The sequence below is a fragment of the Centroberyx affinis genome, unplaced genomic scaffold (genome assembly GCF_046629955.1).
Source record: "Centroberyx affinis isolate AG114_WGS23_722 - 3 ecotype Tasmania unplaced genomic scaffold, CSIRO-AGI_Caff_v1 ptg000331l_1, whole genome shotgun sequence".
Taxonomy (NCBI): Eukaryota; Metazoa; Chordata; class Actinopteri; order Beryciformes; family Berycidae; genus Centroberyx; species Centroberyx affinis.
The window spans coordinates 176,046-199,576 of NW_027279006.1; the positions used below are offsets into that span (position 1 = coordinate 176,046).

A 23,531-nucleotide genomic window follows, 5' to 3' on the forward strand; every position below is an offset into this window, starting at 1 on the left:
GATAGGCAGGGATAGAGTCATTAAAGTGTAATACACTTTAAACTGTAATGTAAACGGTTACTAACGGTAGCCTACCTTTTGTTAATCTGCGCCACACCGATAAGTGAAAGTGAAAAAAATCAGCAGCTGAGGAAATCAACTTGAGAAACAAAGGGAAGGAAAGTGTGTGTGTGTGTGTGTGTGTGTGTGTGTGTGTGTGTGTGTGTGAGAGAGAGAGAGAGAGAGAGAGAGAGAGAGAGAGAGAGAGAGAGGAAACAGTGTGTTTACCAGAGTTAAGGTTTCCATCAGGATGTAGCCGGATTACAGGATGTACAGGCATCTCGATGTCCTGATTAAAAGCAACACAGTAAACCTACTTTTAATAGCGTGCTACTCCTACTTTTATTAGATGACGTTTACATTTACACTCACTAACACTAATATGTTTGAAAACTGTTACAAGAGTTATGTTTTGAACCTAAAAAGCGGGTTTCCATAAAGACACGCCTTCATTAACGGCCGGACAGGATATTTCCATTTTTATAGTCAAAATGAAATAACGGTAACGGTAAAATAAAATATATGCTGGAATAAACTATGTCATTAACGTAGGCTAATAAACTGTAAACTGGCAAGTAAACTGTATGCTACAATACCTTTTGGTGGTTAAAATAATATGCGCCACGCCAGTAAATTAAAGCGAAAGTATTCAGCAGCAACAAGGAGATTAACCAGAGAGAGGGAGAGAGAGAGAGAGAGAGAGAGAGAGAGAGAGAGAGAGATGCAGCATGCAGCAAAAAGGGAAGAACCATCTCAGTATATAGTTTCCAACTCAAATTATTAGTATTAACAGGTCCCATTATCCCAAATGTGACCTTTACAAGGTAATTAGCTGCTGTCCAGAAAACCCTGTGCGTCACTGTCACCACACTACTGGCCTTGTTGAAAAATCAATTCTTTGGATATTTTGTTCAGTCTGGAAGTTTTTGTTTGAGCTTTTGATCCAGGGACTGACAGTCAATGACAGCTGAGTTGTACATGTTAGAGTTTTATTTTCTGGACTAAAAACTGACGAGGTTAAGTAGGCCTAAGTTCCAAAATATGGTCATAATTGGCAAAAGTAGGTTTAAAAAATTGTTTCATACCGACTTCTTATGAAAATCATTTAGCACTTACAAAAACTGGAGTGAGGTGAGTGGTCAGTGCTGTCGCAGCAAAAAATTCCCAGTTTCAATTCCTGGTTCTGTCTGAGTGGAGTTTGCATTTTCTCTCCGTGATCGCCTGGGTCCCACAGCCCTAAGACATTCAGATGGATTTGAGACACTTTCTCATAGGTATGAACAATGCTGGGTTTAATTAAATTCTGCCCTCTACTGGCCATAGTAGAAAATACACATTATGGTTATTATTCGACTGCAACAGTGCAAATAAAAATACATATTTCTATTTAGTGGAACATCTCCATTGTTGAGTACACATATCTATAGGAGAACATGAAGGGTCAAACACATACTGGACACTCTGGGGACCCATAGTCAGCACCAGTCACTGTTAGGGTGAAACTAAAAATTGTAGCCTTACTTCTACAAACAAGGCAAGATAAGGTAGCATATATGATTTAATTCTGTGTTCTGGATCACAAATTTCATGGTGATATGTGTTTGCTGAACAGTGGAAATGTTCTGTCAAAGTGAAGCATCATAGTAAAGACAGTGGTTGTAAAAACACAAAACACAAAATCTCTTCTATAAAAGAAAGCAGAAACCTACAAAACCACACTCCTTAATTTACATAAACATTAATTATCCGTTAAAAATAACATAGTTTTAATAAAGTTAGGTTAATTATTTAGGGAATATTCATGGGTTGGTTCGACACTAGAAATTAAGGGATTTTTTTGCCGTTTATGCAGGTTTACAGGTTATTAATGAGTCATTAATGTTCCTGTCTACCTGAATTTTACATTAAATTAGAAAGTAAGCAGTCAAACATTAAGGGGTGTTTAAGGGGGGGCTGTGGGGCCGGGCAAGCAGAGCTGGTGTATCTGTAGGATACTGGCGGGTGTTGTCTGTTTCCCCAGAACGAGTGGAGCACCGGAGAGAGGACCGCGACGGCCACAGCCGTCTGCGTGGTAAGGGGAACGGACCGCCGAGGACGTCGCAGCTGCTGTCATTCGTGTTGGACTGGTGGTTCCACCGACTGAGAGACACTAACAATAATGGACTTCTAGGGGGATGTTTTAGCTTGCTCTTTATTAAAGAGACATTTTAGGACTCTTGGACATTTTGTAGTTACCTTTAACATTTGTTGTTTTATGATAATGTAGCCGAGGGTTATTGCGCCTGTACTTATTATAAAATAAAAACACGGAGGCTCCGTCATGTGAACAAGACAGACACCTGTCAACACTTTGGCTACCTGGCTAGTTTGTCAAACTCTGATTGCGCAGATTATTTAGAAAAAAATGCTTTAAGTACTGGTGAATGACTGCCGGACCCTTATTCAATCCCAGCTGATGAATGGCTTGCATGGCCAAGTGGCCACCGATAATGGCCAGACATGTAGCCTATATGAAAAGCCTAGAAGACAGCCTCCGAGCATACAAATCTCTTGATGCTGTAAATTCACATTATGTAGGCATGTGCAACAAATTAGACATTACAGCTCTGGTGAGTTTTGTGTGTTCAGAGCAGAGGTCTTACTCAGCCAGCGTCAAAGTGTGAATACTGAGAAAGGCGACATCCTGCAACAGGGACATTCCGCCATTTAGAGTATATTTTATGTCCCACCATCAACTCGTGACCTTGGTATTATAAGGTTCTATCTGGGTGGAGTGCAGTTCTTAGATACAGGGCATCAAAGGTTTGACATCCCAGCTGGGTATACTGTTAAGTAGTGTAATCCATCTTTATAGTTCCCCAAGACCTACACTCCCATGGTACTTTGAATGTACAATATCAAAATCCTGGGGTATTTAGAAACTTGATTTTTGAAGACAGTCCAAACAGATAGAACTTTATCATTCTGTAAGCTCAGTTAGCATATGGTTTTATAAGGTTCTATCTGGTTGTTTGTCATTAAGCATCCCTTGATTTAAATGGAAAATTGAATAGATGTGGTTTTATGGTAAATATCAGTCACAAAGATAATTTTGAAGCCTATTTAGATTGAATTATATCAAAGTATATTAATATATTAGTATAGTATCCAGTACTTAAAAATCCCAAGCGAACACCATTGTGCATCACCATATTTGCGCTTTATTAACCTTTTTAAAATTTATTTTTACTTAATTTTCATCTCATTACAGCATTACAATTCAATTCAAAAACACAATCACAATTATTCACACTGAATTTTTTCTTTCATTTTCAATACAATTATTCAGTTATTATGCAATTATTTATATAAACTCACTGGCACAATTGCCAAGTCTGGCCACTTTTGTGCACCCAAAGCAGGCTGTCTGCAAGTGTCATCAAATTCAATTTCAGACTTTTATAGACATTTTACAAGACAAAACATAAATGCAACCTGGAACATTATATCAATTTCGATTTATTTAAATAAACATGAAAATTAAAACAATTCTAAAAACTGTAAGAATACAATGTTAGGGGTCCCTGACTGGACTGACTGAAAACATTTTTAAGACCTCTAAAACCAGAATTTAAAAATTTTAAATGTAGAATTTTATAACTTCAAATGCTTTATTTAACTGTATTTACGACCTTTTAAGGCCTTAAATTTAGATAACACAACTGAACACATTTTAAGACTTCCAGGACCTGCAGATGCCCTGCAAAGGTAGGTCTTATGCACACCTTTATTGCTTATCCTAAGTTTCATTTTCTGAATATGTTTTTGTAATACTCCTTGTCTACTGCAGGCATGTACCTGAACATGGATCTCAAGTCATCTTGTTTAGCCTGTGACAGGGAGTGTACCCTGGCAAGCGTTTTTGCCTTCGGTAGGATGCAGGTTGGAGAAGCTGACCTTGTATTAACACTACCCCTAACATCAACTTCTGTAAAAGCCTCACCATGGCTGGTAGTATATTGCAGGCTGAATGCGCACTGGCTGAACAGCAGCTGGGCTACGCTTGCAAACGGGACTCGCTTGTACTCAAAGTGCTTTGCGCAAGCCTGATACTCCAAGAAGTCTGTTTGTCTCAGTTGAATTACTGTGTAGGGGTGGTGTCTATTGACATTGAGCAGGACACGAAGAAACAAAACAGGAGAATAGAATTCTGAGGTGGCCATAGCTTTCTCAATGTTGCTATGCATGTTGTCCACTTCTTGGACAGCTGAGTGCCCTGGTGTTGAATATTTCATGGTTATCTTCTCTATGTGGGGATGCTTTGTCATGAAATCTGCAATTGTGAAGGCCATGATGGAGTTGCGGTTTTGTGGTACACAACTGTCACTCCAGGTAACAATTTCTGTCTTATGTGGGTGGTCTTGAACCACTCTTTCAAGAATTTTGATCAGTTCGCTCACAAGCTTGTTTCCACCTCTCCCTGCCATGGTTTCAGTCCAAACAGCGCAATACCCTTTCTTTGTCAGTGAGCTGTGGGCTGTAAGGTTATACATGTTAACTAATTTCTGCGCGGGGACATGAGATCACATTTTCTAGGTCAAAACAGACGGTGAGCTGTTCTTTGTTTTCTCTGTCTCTCTGCCGTTCTGTGCGCATGGCATTTTTTTCCTTAATGTGAGTCTGATGAGATCTGTCAAACTCCTGGCTTACCAAGCCTTGTTTTAATGCTGTTGCATGAGCCTCGCACTGGTCACATCTGTCTGACTTCCTGACAAAGAAGCTGAGGTTAAACTCAGTGTTGAATATGTAGCGATAATATGACTCTTTCACTGGAATGTCTCCGTTCTCCTCGCATTTTACTTTATACAGGTCATACATCTTAGCCACATTAAGTGTGGGATCCAGGTGTTGCTTTTTTGTGGTTGCTCAGCAATAATGTGACTCAACTACTGGGAATGACTTTTTAAGAGTGCAAACCTGGTGTTTTTGTTTTGCATCAATGTGTCTTTTAACGTGCCTCCCTCTCTCATCCTTTTTAGGTATGCCAGTAGTGTGGTCCTTTTTCATGTGTACATTGTACACTGGTTTTTGACTTATTGCAAGTGTACCTAAATAAAACGACTTGCACACTCTGACCTTTTCACTGCTCACATTTAGGAAGTACTGGAATGAATGTGAACGCCGTGAGACAGTGGCTGAGTCTCTTTCAATGGCTAAACACTCAGTGGTCATTGCAGTGTAGTCATATTTCCTATTCTGGTCTAAACGGTAGTACTCCATGAAACATTTCTTTCTTATTATTATTATATGTTATTTTTTTTGCACAACTGAATTTGCAAGATGTAAGGCAGTTTTTGATATTTTTAATACATTTGGGTGGTACCTTACGTTTTGATGAACTGACATACTCTTTCCCCTCCTGATACAGCTTTTTGCTTTTTACACAGTTCCATGAAGAGGGATTGGACATTTTCTTTCTAGTCTGTTTTCTTCCTTGATCATGTACCTCTGTGGCCTGAGTCTCAGGGAGTCCATCTGTAAAGGCAGTGCCCTACGTGGGTTGGCTATCTCTTGGGATAAAGGCTGATCTGTGTCTGTGGATGGTGTTTGTCCTATTCTGCACGAGGTGCTTCCTATCCCCCCGACTGTCTGTGCTTCACCCCTGAATGTCTCTGCCTCTTCGGCGGCTTTCTGTCCCTTCCTCACAGTTACATCTTCTTCCCTCATCCCTGCTGCTTTACTGCCTTCCTGGACTGTCATGGCGTTACTTCCTTTGCTGTAACAAAACAACAAAAGTATGTAAAATCTTTCCCATTTACACTGATTGTGCCTCCCTTCATAACATTAGGTTTGCTTCTTGCTCTGATATACACCTTTGTATCTCCACCAGTCTCCTCACCTTTGCCTTTGGTGTGTATGCTGCTCTCACATTCCCTCTGAATGTCTCTGCTTCTTCCCTGGTTGTCTGTCCCTCACTCCCAGCTTTACTGTTTCTGTGGACTGTATAACTTCAGGATGTACAATGTGGCCCAATTTCAATATTGATAGTGCCTCTCTCTCATACATCACTTGCTAATAGTTAGCTAGTTAGTGCTAGCATGCTAGCGAGTGCTAAGATCAGTGTGGCTATTTAACACAGTATTGCTCATTGTCTATCTTATCAAGCATGATACAAACTTGTGTAAAAGTAAAAGGTAGCTAATGTTTTAGCTAACACTGGTAAACCAATGAATATGCTAAGGGCTTAAATTATGGTTTATACTTACTTATTATCTCCATTAAAAAGTGACACTAAAACATCGTCCACAGTTAAAGTCCTCTTCCTGCACGCCATAGCCAGCTGCACAAAGAGCAGCTAACATTAGCACTCGCACTGCTGTCGGCATGTAGCTACAAGGTTGATTCTAATTCGTCACCCCGGCGTCCATTCAAGCTTATGATTGGTTTATGGATGGATTACTGAACGGGCCAACCGGGCACAGGCCCAGGGGCCCAAGAGCTCAGGGGGCCCCTGAGCCAGAGCCTGATACATGATGATGCTGTCACTAACTTTACATTTACTGCCCCACAGTCAAAGGGCTTTGTCATTTATTTATTTACCAAAGCCCCAAAATTCCCCCTATAATAACCTAAACATTTGTTTCAGGGTGTCAACATGGCGCTGTCACAGTGAGTGTTCCCCTGATTTTATATAGCGCTTTAGCTCTGAATTATTGTCCAAAGGCATCGTATTGTAAAGTCATGGTTTACGAAGACCCCAAAATGTTGTTTTCCACTCCTGATCGGTCAGAATAGGACCCACTGACTCATACTAAGTCAGTGGGTTATCAAAGGCATTTTGCACTTTAAAATAATTTTTTTAGGCCTACAATAATATGTGTTTGCACCTTGTAATTCCTTTGTAATTGTTAGAATTTAGTTCCTCTCCCATAAGGGGCCGGTTCACAGGCCGTCTTTTGCACACTCAAATCCATTCACTTTAATGGGGGCGCACGGCAGACGCATGCAAACGTGAGGTCAATGCGGTCGCAATGCACACTGACCGCAACCATGGTGCACTGAGATACAAATGTCTCAACTTTTTGGAATGCCGCAAGTGCACCACATGTCACATGGCCTGAAAGCCTGAAATAAGCCTTGAATCGCTCACCATCCAAAACTTTGGATAAAATTTCCGTAGGCTACTCTCGTATTTTTGTGGGCTTGGAGAAATGGATGCATTCATGGCGAGATCTTTTTCTGCTCCATATGTAGATCAAGAAGTAAAGCTACTACGACAATTTTACTGTGATGGTGATTCATTATTTCAGATAACTACAAACAAACTTTGTGTGAAGTTGCTGTCTTTGGTTGCTTGGCAACAACGCCAGGCGCACCCGTAGCGCACCGTCCAAGCGAATCGGTGTTCACTGTCCACGCAGTGTGCCTCGGGTTGGGGGGGGCCTTAGTAGCTACTGTGCCCAGGGGCCCTTTGTCTCATAATCCGCCTATGGATTGGTTGGCTGGTAGAACCTTATAATACCAAGTTTATGTGTACTTTTGGAGATAGAACTTTTCAGTTTTTCAAATATTTTATCCAAAACCTTATGAAAATAAAAAATAACCCCTCACAAGCATAAAGTACCATCCAGTGATTAAGTTTATGTGATAAACTCATTTTCCAAAAAAATGCCAGATAGAACCTTATAATACCAAGGTCACAAATTTTCAAAAAATACATGCACATAAAAATGTAATGGTTGTCTACATTGAAATGTACGGAAGCCGAGAACGGCCGTGCTTGCAATTTTTTTTTTTAATGCCGTTATCTCAAGTTAGTTATTAAGTTAATTATTTAGTTATCTCGAGATAACAAAGCTTGTTTTCTCGAGATAACGGGTTAATTTATCTCGTTATCTCGACAAAACAAAAGGCCGATTTCTCGAGATAACAAGATAATTTATCATGAGAAAACCTCTTTTGTTTTCTCGATCACGGGATACTTATGGAGAACTCAAAAATGAGTGTCTGGTTCATTTGATCACACTTGATTTCAGCCTTCAAGATCACTGCCATGACTGTCGGGGAGGATTCATAACTGAACAGTAAGTCAAGGCATAAATGTGTAGTTTTGTTTGCTGCAGTTAGTTGTTGTCAGTTGTCAAGACGGCATCTATGCAAGCTGGCATGGCACTCCTGATCTCTGAAAAAACATTAGTAATAAGAGGAAACAACATTTTGTTTTCTCGTGATAAGGGGTTGATTATCTTGTTATCTTGAGATAACAAAGCTCGTTTTCTCAAGATAACGAGATAATTAACTTGTGATCTGAGATAACGGCATTAAAAAAATTATTGCAAGCACAGCTTCCGTAGAAATGATCTTACAACAAAAAACAAATATGTTTAACGTCAACAAATTAAGTTTAAAATTTTACAATATGGTTCCCTCAGACTCAGTCTTTATCCCTCTTTCTCAGACTGGTGCTCATGGGTGTAATTTACAATAGACCAATCCATATACAGTTTGCCTTATTGAAGAAGGGTTAGGGTTAGAGCTAGAGTTAGGATTGAAGGTTAGTGAGAGTTTGAGTGTACTTAATCAGTGCCGAGGGTGACTAAGTGGCCATTCACAATGAGACGCCGCCCCAGGGAGAGACACTTTGAGCTCCATTCATTTCAGTGGAAGATTGCATCTGCCTCCATGACACGAACGTCCATTGAAATGAATGGAGCTCAAGTGTTTCTCCCTAGCGGCGCATGTCAGCCTGAATGCCACAGTCACCCTCGGCAGTGAATGAGTTTTAAAGGGGCACTCCTTGATTTGTATCAAGAATTAGCCCAGTGGTAGAGGCTCAAAATATTGTTGTTTTGGTTTGGCACTCGAGAGACTACCCCTCCCTACAGTAGCATGCGCTGGCATGCAAAGTGCAGTACCAAAGTGGGGCTAAAAGTTAGAATTCTGGGGACGCTATAGCTCCTAAAACAAATAAAGGAGTACCCCTTTAAAAAGTAGTTAATATTAGAATCTATGGCATTATACAGTTTTATTGGTCTTTGGTCTATTGGTCTTTAATTATGCCAATTAGTATCAGATCTCTATAAATATTTACAAATGTTATAAATTCAATGCAGAGTTTGCAGAGTTCTGCGCCAACACTGACCACTGCTGAAAAGCAGTGATGCTGTTGTGCCATACATGATGCTGACCAACAGAGGAGACAAGCAAGATGACTATGACAAGCAAAAGTAAACTATTTACTCAACCCTGTTACTGTGCGCAACCCTGTTACCCAGTTTTCAACCCTGTTACTTTACAGTTTTTATGAAAATAATCTTAAATAATGTTTTTGACTCAGTTATGTTTAAGGTATTGTAACATTAATAGTTTAAATGATTCCATACAAAAAATATAATTGAGCAAACACCTAGGAATTAATACTGAAATGGAAAAAAGGATATGTGTCTGTTATGATGATGGACAAATTGTGTTACAAAAGTTGCTTTTCCTCATGTAATTTAAATCTAATCAGAAATTCCATGAGTATGCATGTAAATATGACTTTACTCGATGATGAATGTATTTGAAACAAGGTCTTAAATGAAACTCATTCAGGTCCCTCTATATTGGTAACAGGGTTGAACCAAACGCAGAGCATGGCATATACAACATCTCATAAATAATGTATATTTACAGGCTGAGCTGGCAGTGGTTTAATATGTCTACTTTTCAAATACATAGCAGAAAATATAATCAAAGTAAGTCATTTTTTGAAGACTGTTGATGCCTAAATTGTACTCCAATGGTGGAATGTTCCAACAGATTGTACACATGTATGGCCATGTAAGTGTCAACCAGGGACTATGAAGCTAGCGAACTGAGTTAGCTGGATTGCTACTCCAATAGCACCTAGCTAGACCCGGAGAAGCCCCTGGATAGGCGAAGTTAAGGATAGGGGTTAAGTCTTTGCTAGTATGAACTAGCCTGCTAATGTTACTAGAGCTGTCAGATAGCTACTGTTAACTTTAATGGGTAAAGGCTGTTGCGTCCGTGTTTTCCTGAAAAGACTCTGTAACGCATTTAGATCAGAGGTCGGTAGTTCCAACTCAGAACTACCGACCTCCGACTTCCATGGAATGCACCATTAGGGTGGGTGTGCTATGCCAAGCCAGGGGCTGCAGCTGGGCTCTACTGTAACTGTTGATTTCGGGGGTTGCTTTTATTCTTTCCAGTCTAGGGTGCAAACGACTAGCAATGGCGAGGCATGATGTTAAAATATATGGCCACTTACTAAACTAAAATCTTTGCTATCGCTTCTGGGAACTCAGATTACTAACTAACTAACGTGAACTGAGTGGCTATCGGTAGCCTTTCTGCCCCTGAGATGCGCACACACACTTTATGTGACTAAATACAAATAATGTCTGGTTAAATATCTCATTCATTAATTTTCCAAATAACTTCTCTAAGTACTTACATTTGTATAGTGTTAAAACCATGTTCAGTTACACTACAAATAGAATACATTTTATTTACAAAGATTGATTAATCATGTTCAAAGTGAAATGAGTAGAACATCTATCTGAAAATATGAACATTAATAAAGATGTTGGGTAACACTTTATAATAACCATCATTAATAAATGGTAAATTGATAGTTAATTGAACTTTAGTTAATAGTTATTTTACTGTTAACAAACAATGAAATGATCATTAATAATGTTTACTAATTATTAGTAATGCTATAATTTATGTTATTTTATCATTAGTTTGTGTAATATAAAATCATTTGTTTATAAATTATATATTGTATCATAGCTGATAAGAGATGGTAAAAATTATATTCTGATTACATTAGTAATCTATTTATTAACAGTTTATTGTTGCACACATTATAACATTTTATATACTATATTAAGTATTTGTTAATGATTACCAAATGATTTGTAAACCTTTAAGAAATCGTATGTAAAACGTCTATAAACATTACATAGATAGATGGACCAGATATTTGTAACACTTTGTTAATGGCTAATATTGGTTTGTAAAGCATCTATAAACATTATTTGGATGGCTATTATAAAGTTGCAACTGATGATTATAATACCTTGTTAAATGGTTAATAAATACTTTGTAAAGCATCTATAAACATTATTTAGATAGATAGTTAATACTTTGTCAATGGTTAATAATTGGTTTGTATACCATCTATAAACATTATTTGGATGGCTATTATAATGTTGGGCCACGCCATCTCTCATTGGACGAGACTCAGGCGAGCCCCGGGATCCCCCATGACGTCACGGAGGATATAAATTCCAGGAGCTACCTTTCTGCATCGCCCCTTCTTGCGACTCCGTTGCTATACAAGGTGGTACATTTTAACGTTCGAACTGTTCTTTTTGTTTAAGCCAAGGCACAGTCTTCAACTCGCTGGACGAGCCCAGACTGTTTAGTGTTCGCCATAACACTATTTGGATCCAGAAGGATTAGATTAGCTGTTTGTGTATCCGGCAATCTAACTCCTTGCGCGCATCTGTATGAGTAACCAGTGCGCGCAGCCGACCTGCAGAAGTGGACTGGAAAAGACTACAGCTGAGGACACTCCTTCCCTCCAAGAAGATAACGTAAGGATACGTTAGTCTACTAAGTCGACTCCTGGCTGAAATCCTTCGCTGCCTACGAGGAAAGCCAGCTGACTGTTGCTCCGTGCGAGGAGAAATAACAGTCTCGCTGCGCCGACCCGTCATGCTTTAGTCATGCTTTACCTTAACAGCATTCACACAGGTCTAGCATGTCGTCAACCCAGTTAGGAATATTATGATGGTGTTTTCAGGACAGATAGTCCTTTCTCTGCTGCTTCCACATGTTCTCCCTGCGCTCTACCTAGTTTCTGCAGTCAGCGCTAAATCCCGCCTCTCTTAAATTCCGATTGGAAGATAGCAATTTAACCACCAATGGATTTCAAATCCATCCATTCATCCATCCATCCATCCATTCAAATCTGTTTGACTGCAAATATTCCTAACTGGGTTGACGACATGCTAGACCTGTGTGAATGCTGGTAAGGTAAAGCATGACTTTATTATTTTAAGTGTGGTACTGTAGCTAAATGTTATGGTTTAAACCTAAAGAAATGCTAATCGCTTTGGCCATTTGTTTATGTGAACGAGCTATCAGATTGCCTGTAAGCTAATAATATATTATGATACATCCTTGTGTTATGTACTTGATTTTTAGTTGGATTTTCTGCATATAGGAACTGGACTGTTGTACCACATAGGGAGAGAAAGGAGCAGGAAATCCTCCGTGGGCCAGGAGGACAACACAACTGTTCCAACGTTTGCCTGTTTGAATCCGCCTGCAGTCGGCCTCACACGCCATTTTCCTGCATCGCCCTCATCAGGTCTACCATCACAGACTCTGTCATCAAGTCGTGAGTTTGTTTTTGCCTTGCTCGGAGCAAGTGAAGTGGATGCAATATCATCTTCATCTTAAAGACCTCTACGCACCCCAGCAACGACTCAGGCCTGCAACGATTATTTAATTTGGACATTTTTATTTATTTTGTAGGCCTACTATTATTCCAAAGACTGTTGTTGAGTGTGTGTGTGTGTGTGTGTGTGTGTGTGTGTGTGTGTGTATCCACAATTGCTGTATTTCATTTGAGAATAAGCTAAAGAAAGTAAGATTGGTCAGTTAATTTTAAGGTACACACTTTGCCTCTGTGGAATGTAAAAGATTGATATCGGAATATCTGGGCATTTGCTTTGATAATTGGAAGTTGTTTTTTATTTTCTGTTTTTATATTTCACATCTTGCTAGTTGCATAACTAAAGGCAATTGGTTTGCATTTAAAGTATCTGGTGTTGAGTTGTGGTAATTTTATACAGTCACATACTTCAAAGGGGGACATTGAGTTCAGGTTAATTGTAGTAATTGAAATTCTTAGTAGATATTGTTTAAATTCTTTAAACACTACTAAGTGGAGGCACCGCCATTTATAAATTCGGAGAGCTTTACTTGTCAAATTGGAGTACTCCATTTCTCCTGCAGTTCTCCTGTTTCGGCGTACTAATTCAATAAAATGTCATGTTTTAGTAACACTATGGAACATATGGTACAAGTTTGTCTATATTGCATGGGAAAAGAAACCATCCATTTTGATGAAAGGATGTGGTAAGGAGTCTGTAATACCATGGGATTAAACATTGCTTTCTTTTACAGTACAGTTTCAGGTTACTTACTCCGTAAATTGTAATGTCTTACTTAGTAACGTTGCAGAACATACATGGTAAAAGTTTGTGTTTATTGCATGGACAATGGAATAATCTATTACAAAGGATATGGTAATACCATGGAAACAAACAAGGCTTCCTTTTACAGTACAGTTTCAGCTTACTTACTGAGTAAATTGTAAAAACATCTGCAAGGACGTACCCAGTATTTAAGAAGATGTACCCAATAATATACTATAATTTACCATATATTTACCAGGTAAATACTTAGTAATTAGGGGACTGTAAAAGGAGGGGTTACCGATTAGGGTTACTTGATGCTTTATAAACCACTCATTAATCATTAACCAATTATTATAAGCATTAGTTACAACTTTATAATAGCCATCCAAATAATGTTTATAGATGGTATACAAACCAATTATTAACCACTGACAAAGTATTAACTATCTATCTAAATAATGTTTATAGATGTTTTACAAAGTATTTATTAACCATTTAACAAGGTATTATAATCATCAGTTGCAACTTTATAATAGCCATCCAAATAATGTTTATAGATGCTTTACAAACCAATATTAGCCATTAACAAAGTGTTACAAATATCTGGTCCATCTATCTATGTAATGTTTATAGATGTTTTACATACAATTTCTTAAAGGTTTACAAATCATTTGGTAATCATTAACAAATACTTAATATAGTATATAAAATGTTATAATGTGTGCAACAATAAACTGTTAATAAATAGATTACTAATGTAATCAGAATGTAATTTTTACCATCTCTTATCAGCTATGATACAATATATAATTTATAAACAAATGATTTTATATTACACAAACTAATGATAAAATAACATAAATTATAGCATTACTAATAATTAGTAAACATTATTAATGATCATTTCATTGTTTGTTAACAGTAAAATAACTATTAACTAAAGTTTAATTAACTATCAATTTACCTTTTATTAATGATGGTTATTATAAAGTGTTACCAGATGTTGGTTTGTGTACATATATACAGTATGTGTGTGTGTGTGTGTGTGAGCCTTTGCAGAGTGAACTATCATTTCAGCAGCTGTTTTTTGGCAGGAGTGGGAGTTTTTCTCCACACAGGAGGCGACTCTCCCTCGTCGATCTGACACAGAGACACTGAGGAACCGACCGCACCCCCAAACAGAGACCTAAATCTAAACCTAAACCCAGGGTAGAGGGGTTCAGTGAATGTGGAGTGGAAGGTGTGGATGTGGATCAGTGTGTCAGAGGAGACTCTGTAGAAGGACAGAGTGCCAGCAGACCAGTCCAGATACACTCCTACTCTGTCAGAGTCAGAGGAGGAGATACGTGTGTCTGTTTTTCTCTCATTGTGACAGGCAGAGTAACTATTCTCAGAGCAGTACAGACTCCAGGACTTGTCATTCCATCCAAGCTTGCCATCATCACCCCTTCCGCTCCTTCTAATACTTCTGTATGTCACTCCTACAAAAACCTCTCCTTTCCTCTCAACCTCCCAGTAACAGCGCCCAGTCAGACCATTCGTACACAGCAGCTGCAACCAATAGTCAAATCTCTCTGGATGATCAGGATGTGGCTGATCTTCTTTCACTGCTGTCACCTTTCTGTTGTCCTCAGACAGAGAGAGGTTTCTGTTTGCTGTGTTTCGGTCCAGTATGAGCTCACAGGCATCTGAAGGGGAGAACAAGATACAATACAGCAGCATTTTTTGATCTAATATTAACTGTTTATTATTTGTTGATTTGCATTCAGTTGTATACAGTTTGTATTATTATGTATATGCCTCTGGTGCCATTGAGGGTTTATCAGTAATGTGTTTAATGACACTACTACTACAACTTACATCTGAAGGGCACTGGTTTCAACCGACACTTTCCACCATGGTCAAAACTGTGGAAGAGGTAATAACAAAAAATACTGAGACAGAAAGATAAATGGTGTCACAATCTGCTCCTCAGTCTCCTGGTCAACCACACCTTTTACTCCCCAGTCCTGCCATCCTCCTGCCAGCCTCCAGATGTCCTCGGACTTCCCCTCATCACCTGTTCTCATCACCTGTTCCCCCCTCCTGCTCCCACACACCTGTATTCCATCACCCATTAGGCCAGTTACCTTGTTCCCTCTTCTCCTGCCTGCTTGAGCCAATCACCTTCCAGACTCTCCCCTGTCAGCCAGCTGTCCCTCATTTGTCATCAGTCTGTGTGTATATCTAGTCTTGTTTCTTTGTAGTTTTTGTGAGTTCATTTGTTGTGTTCCCTGTGTCACCAGCTCTGTTACCTGCCTTGTCACCAGTGTTGTTTCGTGTCTGCTTAGCACTTCTGCCAGGTTTGGAGTTTTAGTTTTGCCTTTTGCCTGTCGGCCTGTTTTAGTTTTTGCCTTTTTGGATCTTTTGTTTTTTGTTCATCTGCCTACGTTTAGCTATTAAAGCTCTTGCTTCTACCAGTTTCTCTCTCTGCCGGTCATTGCATTTGGGTCCTAGTTTCTGCTCCTTGACAAATGGACAAAATGCTGACCGAACACACACACACAAACAGTGCATATTTTCCTTATACAATAATATAACCTACCTGAGTCTCTCCAGTCTCCAGTGTGGATCCTCCAGTCCAGCAGAGAGCAGCTTCACTCCTGAGTCTCCTGGATGATTGTAGCTCAGGTCCAGTTCTCTCAGATGGGAGGGGTTGGAGCTCAGAGCTGAAGCCAGAGAAGCACAGCCTTCCTCTGTGAGGAGACAGCCTGACAACCTACACACACACACACACACACACACCATCAGTAAATTGCTGTATATCATTGTTTTCACCCATTCTTTTGCCTGCTATTGTACAGAGGTTTTCTGAAAAGATCAAAGTAAAAGTTTGGAACAAGCTTCACATTTATTCATATTCATTTGTATACTACTCTGAAAATGGTCGTAACAATGCAGTCACATGCTAACAAAAAAAATTAAACTGTTTCAAATACAAACAGTGGACCCATGATCTGCTTTCTGTTTTCATTTGGTCACATGTGACTGAAACTTAGAAGTCCTTTCTGGTATTTTAGGCCTTAACAACAGAGGAGAAGAAAGAGTGAAAATCAATAAAAGAGAAAATCCTACACAGGTATTTTTTCTCTTATGTTAACCTGTATGTAAGCCAGCATTTCAATGGCCATCTGTTGACCAGGTTCAGGAATACTGACCTGAGAGTTTCCAGTCTACAATGTGGAGTCCCCAGTCCAGCAGAGAGCAGCTTCACTCCTGAATCCTGCAGGTCATTGTTACTCAGGTCCAGCTCTCTCAGACTAGAGGACTTGGAGCTGAGAACTGAGACCAGAGCTTCACAGCTTCTCTCTGACAGCTTACAGCCACTCAGCCTGAACAAGTATTAATGATAAAAACAATAACTTTGAAAATATGTTGTTTTTTTTCTCCTGTAGAAAAGATCTCATTTCATATACAATATTTAATCTGTCCAGTTATCTGTGCACTTACAAAGATTTAGTGGAGGCTTTGACCACTGGCAGCAGCCTCAGAAGACCCTCCTCTGAAGCAGAGTATTTCTTCAGGTCAAACAAGTCCAGCTCTTTTTCTGATGACAGCAACATGAAGACCAAAGCCGACCACTGAGCAGGGGAGAGTCTGACTGTGGAGAGACTTCCTGATCTCAGGTACTGTTGGATCTCCTCCACTAGAGAACGGTCATTCAACTCATTCAGACAGTGGAACAGATTGATGCTTCTCTCTGGAGAGGGATTCTCCCTGATAATCTTCTTGATGTACTGGACTGTTTCCTGATTGGTCTGTGATCTACTTCCTGTCTGTACCAGCAGGCCTTGTAGGAGAGTCTGATTGGCCTCCAGTGAAAGACCCAAGAGGAAGCGGAGGAACAAGTCCAGGTGTCCATTTGGACTCTGTAAGGCCTTGTCCACAGCACTCCTGTAGAGGTGTTTTACGTTAGATTTGTTTCTTAATAGCTTGGCCGGTGGGGAGGTTAACTGTTTTTCTCTCAGTAGATTGACACCAGTGTTGATGAATGACAGAAAGACATAAACAGCAGCCAGAAACTCCTGAATGCTCAGATGGACAAAACAGAACACCTTGTCCTGGTTCAGCCCACGCTCCTCTTTAAAGATCTGTGTGAACACTCCTGAGTACACTGAGGCTGCTCTGATATCAATGCCACACTCTGTCAGGTCGGCTTCATAGAAGATCAGGTTGCCTTTCTCCAGCTGCTCAAAAGCCAGTTTTCCCAGAGACTGAATCATCTTCCTGCTCTCTGTAGTCCAGAGTGGATCTGTCTCAGCTCTCCCATGATACTTGACATTCCCCTGTTTGGACTGAACAACCAGGAGGTGGATGTACATCTCAGTCAGGGTCTTGGGCATCTCTCCTCTCTCATCTGTTCTCAACACATTCTCCAGAACTGTAGCAGTGATCCAACAGAAGACTGGGATGTGGCACATGATGTGGAGGCTTCGTGAAGTCTTGATGTGGGTGATGATTCTGCTGGCCAGCTGCTCATCTCTGAATCTCTTCCTGAAGTACTCCTCCTTCTGTGGGTCGGGGAACCCTCTCACCTCTGTCACCATGTCAACACACTCAGGAGGGATCTGATTGGCCGCTGCAGGTCGTGTGGTTATCCAGAGGCGAGCAGAGGGAAGCAGTTTCCCCTTGATGAGGTTTGTCAGCAGCACGTCCACTGAGGTTGACTCTGTAACATCAGTCCAGATCTCGTTGTTCTGGAAGTCTAGAGGAAGTCGACACTCATCCAGACCGTCAAAGATGAACACAACTTGGAACTTGTCAAACCTGCAGATTCCTGCTTCTTTGGTCTCAATAAAGAAGTGATGAAGAAGTTCCACCAAGCTGTACTTTTTCCCTTTCAGCAAATTCAGCTCTCGGAAAGTGAATGGAAATGTGAACTGTATATTGTGATTGGCTTTGTCTTCAGCCCAGTCCAGAGTGAACTTCTGTGTTAAGACTGTTTTCCCAATGCCAGCCACTCCCTTTGTCATCAATGTTCTGATTGGTTTATCTCTTCCAGGTAAGGGTTTAAAGATGTCTTCACATTTGATTGGTCTTTCTGGTCTTGCTGGTTTCCTGAATATTGTTTCAATCTGTCTGACCTCATGTTCATCATTGACCTCGCCACTCTCTCCCTCTGTGATGTAGAGCTCTGTGTAGATCTGATTCAGGAGTGTTGGGTTTCCTGCTTTAGCAATCCCCTCAAACAGACACTGAAACTTCTTCTTCACATTAGATTTGAGTTTACGTCGGCAGATGGGAGCAAGAGTTTCTGAATGAAGAGAGGATGAGAGGATGTTACTATGGCAGTCCATAGAGGACATGAATAAACATTTTTTCTCTTTGTTATGTCAAGATAACGACTTAATTATCTCACTATCACGAGAAAACGAAATCTGTTTTCTTGTCCTAACAAGTTATTTTTTCATGTGACTTAACCTGACGGCCAGAACTGCCACACACTTCCTCCACATCCACCCATTACTTGGCACTTTTCAGCTCCATGGAGCGGTTCTAGACTGCTTTGATTCGATTGGGGGACAATAGCAGATGTTTGTTGGTCACCAAGTACAGTACTAGTGTTAATATGAGTGTTTTTCAGGACTGCAAGCTATAATGTGCACTGTTTTTATCTAAAGCCGTAGTAATTAATACATCATTTATTTAATTTTAAACCCACCTACACAGATCAGGCGATTCTTTTATGGTAATTCAGCCAATTGGTGCACATTGCGTTAAAATAGACAGCATAGTGATGTTAAGGACATCAGTCCATGATGAATATTTTTAATTGAAACCAATAAAGAATACAGAAAATAAACAATTTTTCAGAAGGTGACCATGGAGAGATGAGATCACTCACAGCTATTGTCTGGACTGGCTTCTCCAGCCAGTGGGTCACTATATACTGTATTAGTGCAAGTAAACAGGTTTACATTATGTCACCAAATTGTACAGTAATGTGGAAATAAGAATATCACACATATCGGATCATAAATTAGATGTGTGATCAATCAATAAGCTATTATGGCTCACAAGATGTAGCTCTGCGTAATGAAATTAAATTTTTCATTTTCATTTCATTTTTCATGTTAAACCTGTTAAAAGCCTCATACTGCTCTGCAGAGAGTCAGCCAGCTCCTCCTGCTTCATTCTCCTCAGGAAGTGCAGTGTGATCTTCAGAAGTGCCTCTCTGCTCCTCCTCTGCTCTTTCTCCTCACCGTCCATCACCTCCCCATCCTCCCTCTGCCTCTCTAAGCATTCTGGGTAATCTGGTCTCAGAACCCTCTGGTACTTCTTCAGCTCATTCTTCACAAAAGTGACAAGGTTCTCTTCAAGAAGCTGGAACAGAATTACATATATATATGTTATACTTCCATACTAAAATGGTGGAGCACAACATTAAATCCATCTGTCATAGACTGAAACCCCACTGGCCTAAAGAATGTAGCATGGAGACTATTACGACCAGAAAAGTTGTTTTTAAATTCATGGTAGCTAAAGTAAAAGGTGTTGTACATTTACACACCATAAATATGGAGACCAGGTCTGTTTGATGCTCCTGGACAGACTGACCACTAGGAACCTCTGAACTCTCCTGGTGAAGTCTGTGGAGAAAACATGATATATTCGGTCTCAACACGCACGCACGCACACACACACACACACCATCATTATCATCATCATCATCTTCATTCTTTCATGACTTCTTACCTCTGTTCAGCAGTCTGATATCAGCCACATTATCTGTTATAATTTCTTGCCTTTGCTCAGTAGAGTGTTGTCCATCCTTGAAGGCAATAGGTGGCTCCATTGACTGGTCACTCTTCAAGGACACACAGCTGGATACAGGGGAGTCTGGTCTCTCCTGCTGGACTCTGCTGGAAACACAGGAACAACAAATCACAGGACCAACCTGGAAAATCAGTGTAGAGAAGAGAGCTCTTGGCCTGAAGATCGACAGTTCAAATCCAAGAGCAAAGAGAGTCGATGAGTAGCGCTTTCCTGCTCTCCCTCCGCAACCATTAAAATAAGTTTCTTGGACAAGGAACTTAAGATCCCAATTACTCCAGTGGAACACACACACACACACATAAACACACACAGGTGGTTAAAGGGGTCAGAAACACTGGGTCAGCAGGTAACTTCAATCCGTGTTTTGCCTGTTGTGACATACAACACTATCAGTCATTATTTCAACATGTGAGCACGTATGTGGACTTACCAGTCAGGCAATCAATCTGATTCATTGATTTTTCCAGTGATAAAAAACCTCAATAAGTGAAAGGCATTGGATGAACCGTAATGTCGTACCAGAGCACAGCTCTACCTAATAAGATTTGAAAATGTTAACACTCCCAGTTTTATACATACATTTATAACATTTAATACATTTATCAGCCCCTGATTACAGTAGGTGAATGCAATTAACTACCAGGTAAAATAGAAAACCAGGGGGTACCGTCACCCTTTAAAGGTGTTGTGTTCTATCATGATGGATCCCGATAGAAACACCCCATGTGAACTCCACTGTAAATGCTGCTCTGATTATTTTATATTATGTTTTGAAATAGGAAACTAAATCAACAGAGTGTGAAGGGCCAGACCAAATCTATAGCTCATGACTTATTACTTAATGTCCATCTTTGAACTCAATAAGGTGACCAATAGACAAGTCACTCTTCATGGATACACAGCTGGGTACATGAGAGTCTGGTCTCTCAGGATTGACATGGGTGGTCGTAGTACAAATGTTAGGGGCAGGATTTTGACCGGTAGGTCGCCAGATAGAACTGCTTTGCCAGTTTGGAAAATCACAGTTAAGGTGTAACTCTTTTTCCCACCCTGTGCAATTACCACCAACGTGACCTTGCAAGGAACTTAACCCACAAATTGTTTTGGTGGAGCTGCTCAGTGACCAACAGTAGACGACTATGGTTGTAGCCTACTGGGCAGCTCAGTATGAATATGTGTAACTGCATGAATGTGAAGCAGGTTAATGCTGCAAAAGAGCAACATTAAAAAAGTAAAACTTGTTGGATAAATAATTTTTCTAAATGTTACATATTTTAAAGCAAATAACAACTTACTTTTTGTAAAATGAAAGCTGGTCAAAATTCTTGGACCAGTCACTCTTCATGGACACACAGCTGGGTACAGGAGAGTCTGGTCTCTCCTGCTGGACTGGGCTTCAACACAACAGAAAAAGACATTTCACTCTGACTAATGATGCTGTAATAATTTCACTGCTGAGCTCTGAGATGGAGAACAGTCATGGACAGTTAGAGATCCTCATCTTACCTCTCAGCTTTGGTCTGGTTGTCATGTTCCCCAGACAGAGTGGTTTTAGAGGGAGGGAGCCCCTCCTCTCTCTCCTCAGACAGACTCATAGTAGAGCGAACACTTTTACAGAAACACAGTGGACTGATCAATTACATCAAGGTTTCCATTACAGGATATATCAGGGCTGTGATCATTCCTGTCAGTAACATGTCACATATAAAACCTGTAGGAGTTCAGGCATCTCGGTGCCCTGATTGAACATGTTCAGAAAGCAACACAAAAAATTACTATTGCTAGCCTTCTACTTTTATTAGATGACATTTACATTAACACTCACTAACACTAATATGTTTGAAAATTGTTACAAGAGTGTCGAGTTATGTTTTGAACCTAAACAGAGGGTTTTCAGAGTGGGAGATGTCTGCTTAACCTAACGGTAACAGTATTATAAACAATATATTGGGATACATTAAAGTATAATACACTTTAAACTGTCATGTTGGTTACAATACCTTTTGGTGGTGAAATCTGCGCCACGCCTATGTTAACATGAAATCAGTCAGCAGCTTTAACAAGGAAATTCACCTGAGAGAGAGAGAGAGAGAATACAGTTTCACCATATGAAACTGTATTTAGAACAACCAAAGCAAATAAATCCTGCGTTCACTGATTTTTATCAGTCTAAACTACAGGCAGTGTGTGTCTGAATTAAAATACACTGAGAGCGGTGGAGTGAGAGTTAGGATCCCTGAGGAAAACAGTTGTGAACCACTGTTCTAGGATCTAGATAAGGTAAGATAAGAAAATTATGTTCAGGAAATAAGAAAGAAGGTCAAATGTGTTCAGGGGAAGCACTTCAGGTGCCCGTTAATGCAGCTTATTACTGCTGCATTAACCGAACGTTGTTTTCACCTTTTTCTTTTCTACTTTTCTACTTTTCTACTACTACTACTACTACTACGACTGTAATAACAACTATGAAATTTGCCTTACCTGAGTCTACCTGAGTCTACAACTCAGTTACTGAGTACAACAGTATCATTACAAGGACATACATTTATAATAGCATTTATATATAGACAGATGTATAGACAATATAAAACTACAGCAAATAAGCCAACATGCACACATGCTGTAGCCAGTCCAAACCTCACTCCACTTAAAAAACTCATTCTTATCAGATCCCTTTATCAAAAATGTGACCTTTACAAAGAAATGAGCTGCTGTGCAGAAGACCTTGTGCATGTGAACACACTGTAACCACACTACTAGCCTTGTTTAAAGAATTGCTGTACATGTATGTTGAGGCTTTTAGGTTTATTTATTGTTAGGAGTCAAAACGCCGATTCTGACGAGGTTATGTTAAAAAGATCCACAAGGTCATAATTGGCAAAACTGGGTTGAAAAAAGTGTTTCATACCAAATTCTTATGAAAATCATTTAGCATTTATAAAACACAGGATCGGGTGGTTAGCGCTGTCACCTCACAGTTAAAAATGTCCCGGGTTGGATTCCTGGTCCCGATGTGCAGTTTGCTTCTTCTCCCCGTGTTCGTCTGGGTTTCCTCCGGCTGCTCCAGGTTCCTCCACGGTCTAAAGACATCCAGGTGGATTGGAGACTCTCGATTGTTCATAGGTATAAAACACTGTTTTGTGTAATGAAATTCTGCCCTCTCCTAGTCATAGTAGAAAATACACATTAAATCTTGACTATATCATGTAAATAGGGCAAAAAGAGATATTTCGCTTGAGTAGAACATCTCCACTGTTTAGCACACATACCTCTATAGAAGAACATAAAAGTTCAAACACACACTGGACACTCTGGGAACCCGTAGTCAGCACCAGTCACTGTTAGGCTGAAACTACAATTAATTATAGCCAACGCTTACTTCTACAAACAAGTAACTAAAGATTGTATTATTTCATTCTGTGTTCTGGATTATAGACTTTGGGAAGTAATGTTGCCTGTTTTCCATGATCAATACTG

General features: G+C 39.9%; 2 protein-coding genes across 2 annotated transcripts in view; both read right to left on the bottom strand.

Annotated features, from left to right (window-relative positions):
• Positions 1-165, bottom strand: part of LOC139641005 (NACHT, LRR and PYD domains-containing protein 3-like) — a 38,659-nt gene extending 38,494 nt beyond the window's left edge. Inside the window, exon 1 of the mRNA XM_071515214.1 lies at positions 76-165. The gene's annotated coding sequence lies outside the window, so the exon portion shown is untranslated. The remainder of the gene's footprint in view (positions 1-75) is intronic.
• Positions 166-14,126: 13,961 nt separating this feature from the next.
• LOC139641004 (NACHT, LRR and PYD domains-containing protein 12-like) overlaps positions 14,127-23,531 on the bottom strand; it is a 40,792-nt gene continuing 31,387 nt past the window's right edge. The window contains exons 11-14 of the mRNA XM_071515211.1: positions 16,436-16,609; positions 15,823-15,996; positions 15,099-15,145; positions 14,127-14,926 (exon numbers count right to left, since the gene is read on the bottom strand). Of these exons, the coding sequence (XP_071371312.1) occupies positions 14,307-14,926; positions 15,099-15,145; positions 15,823-15,996; positions 16,436-16,609 (1,015 nt within the window). The 3' untranslated portion in view covers positions 14,127-14,306. The remainder of the gene's footprint in view (positions 14,927-15,098; positions 15,146-15,822; positions 15,997-16,435; positions 16,610-23,531) is intronic.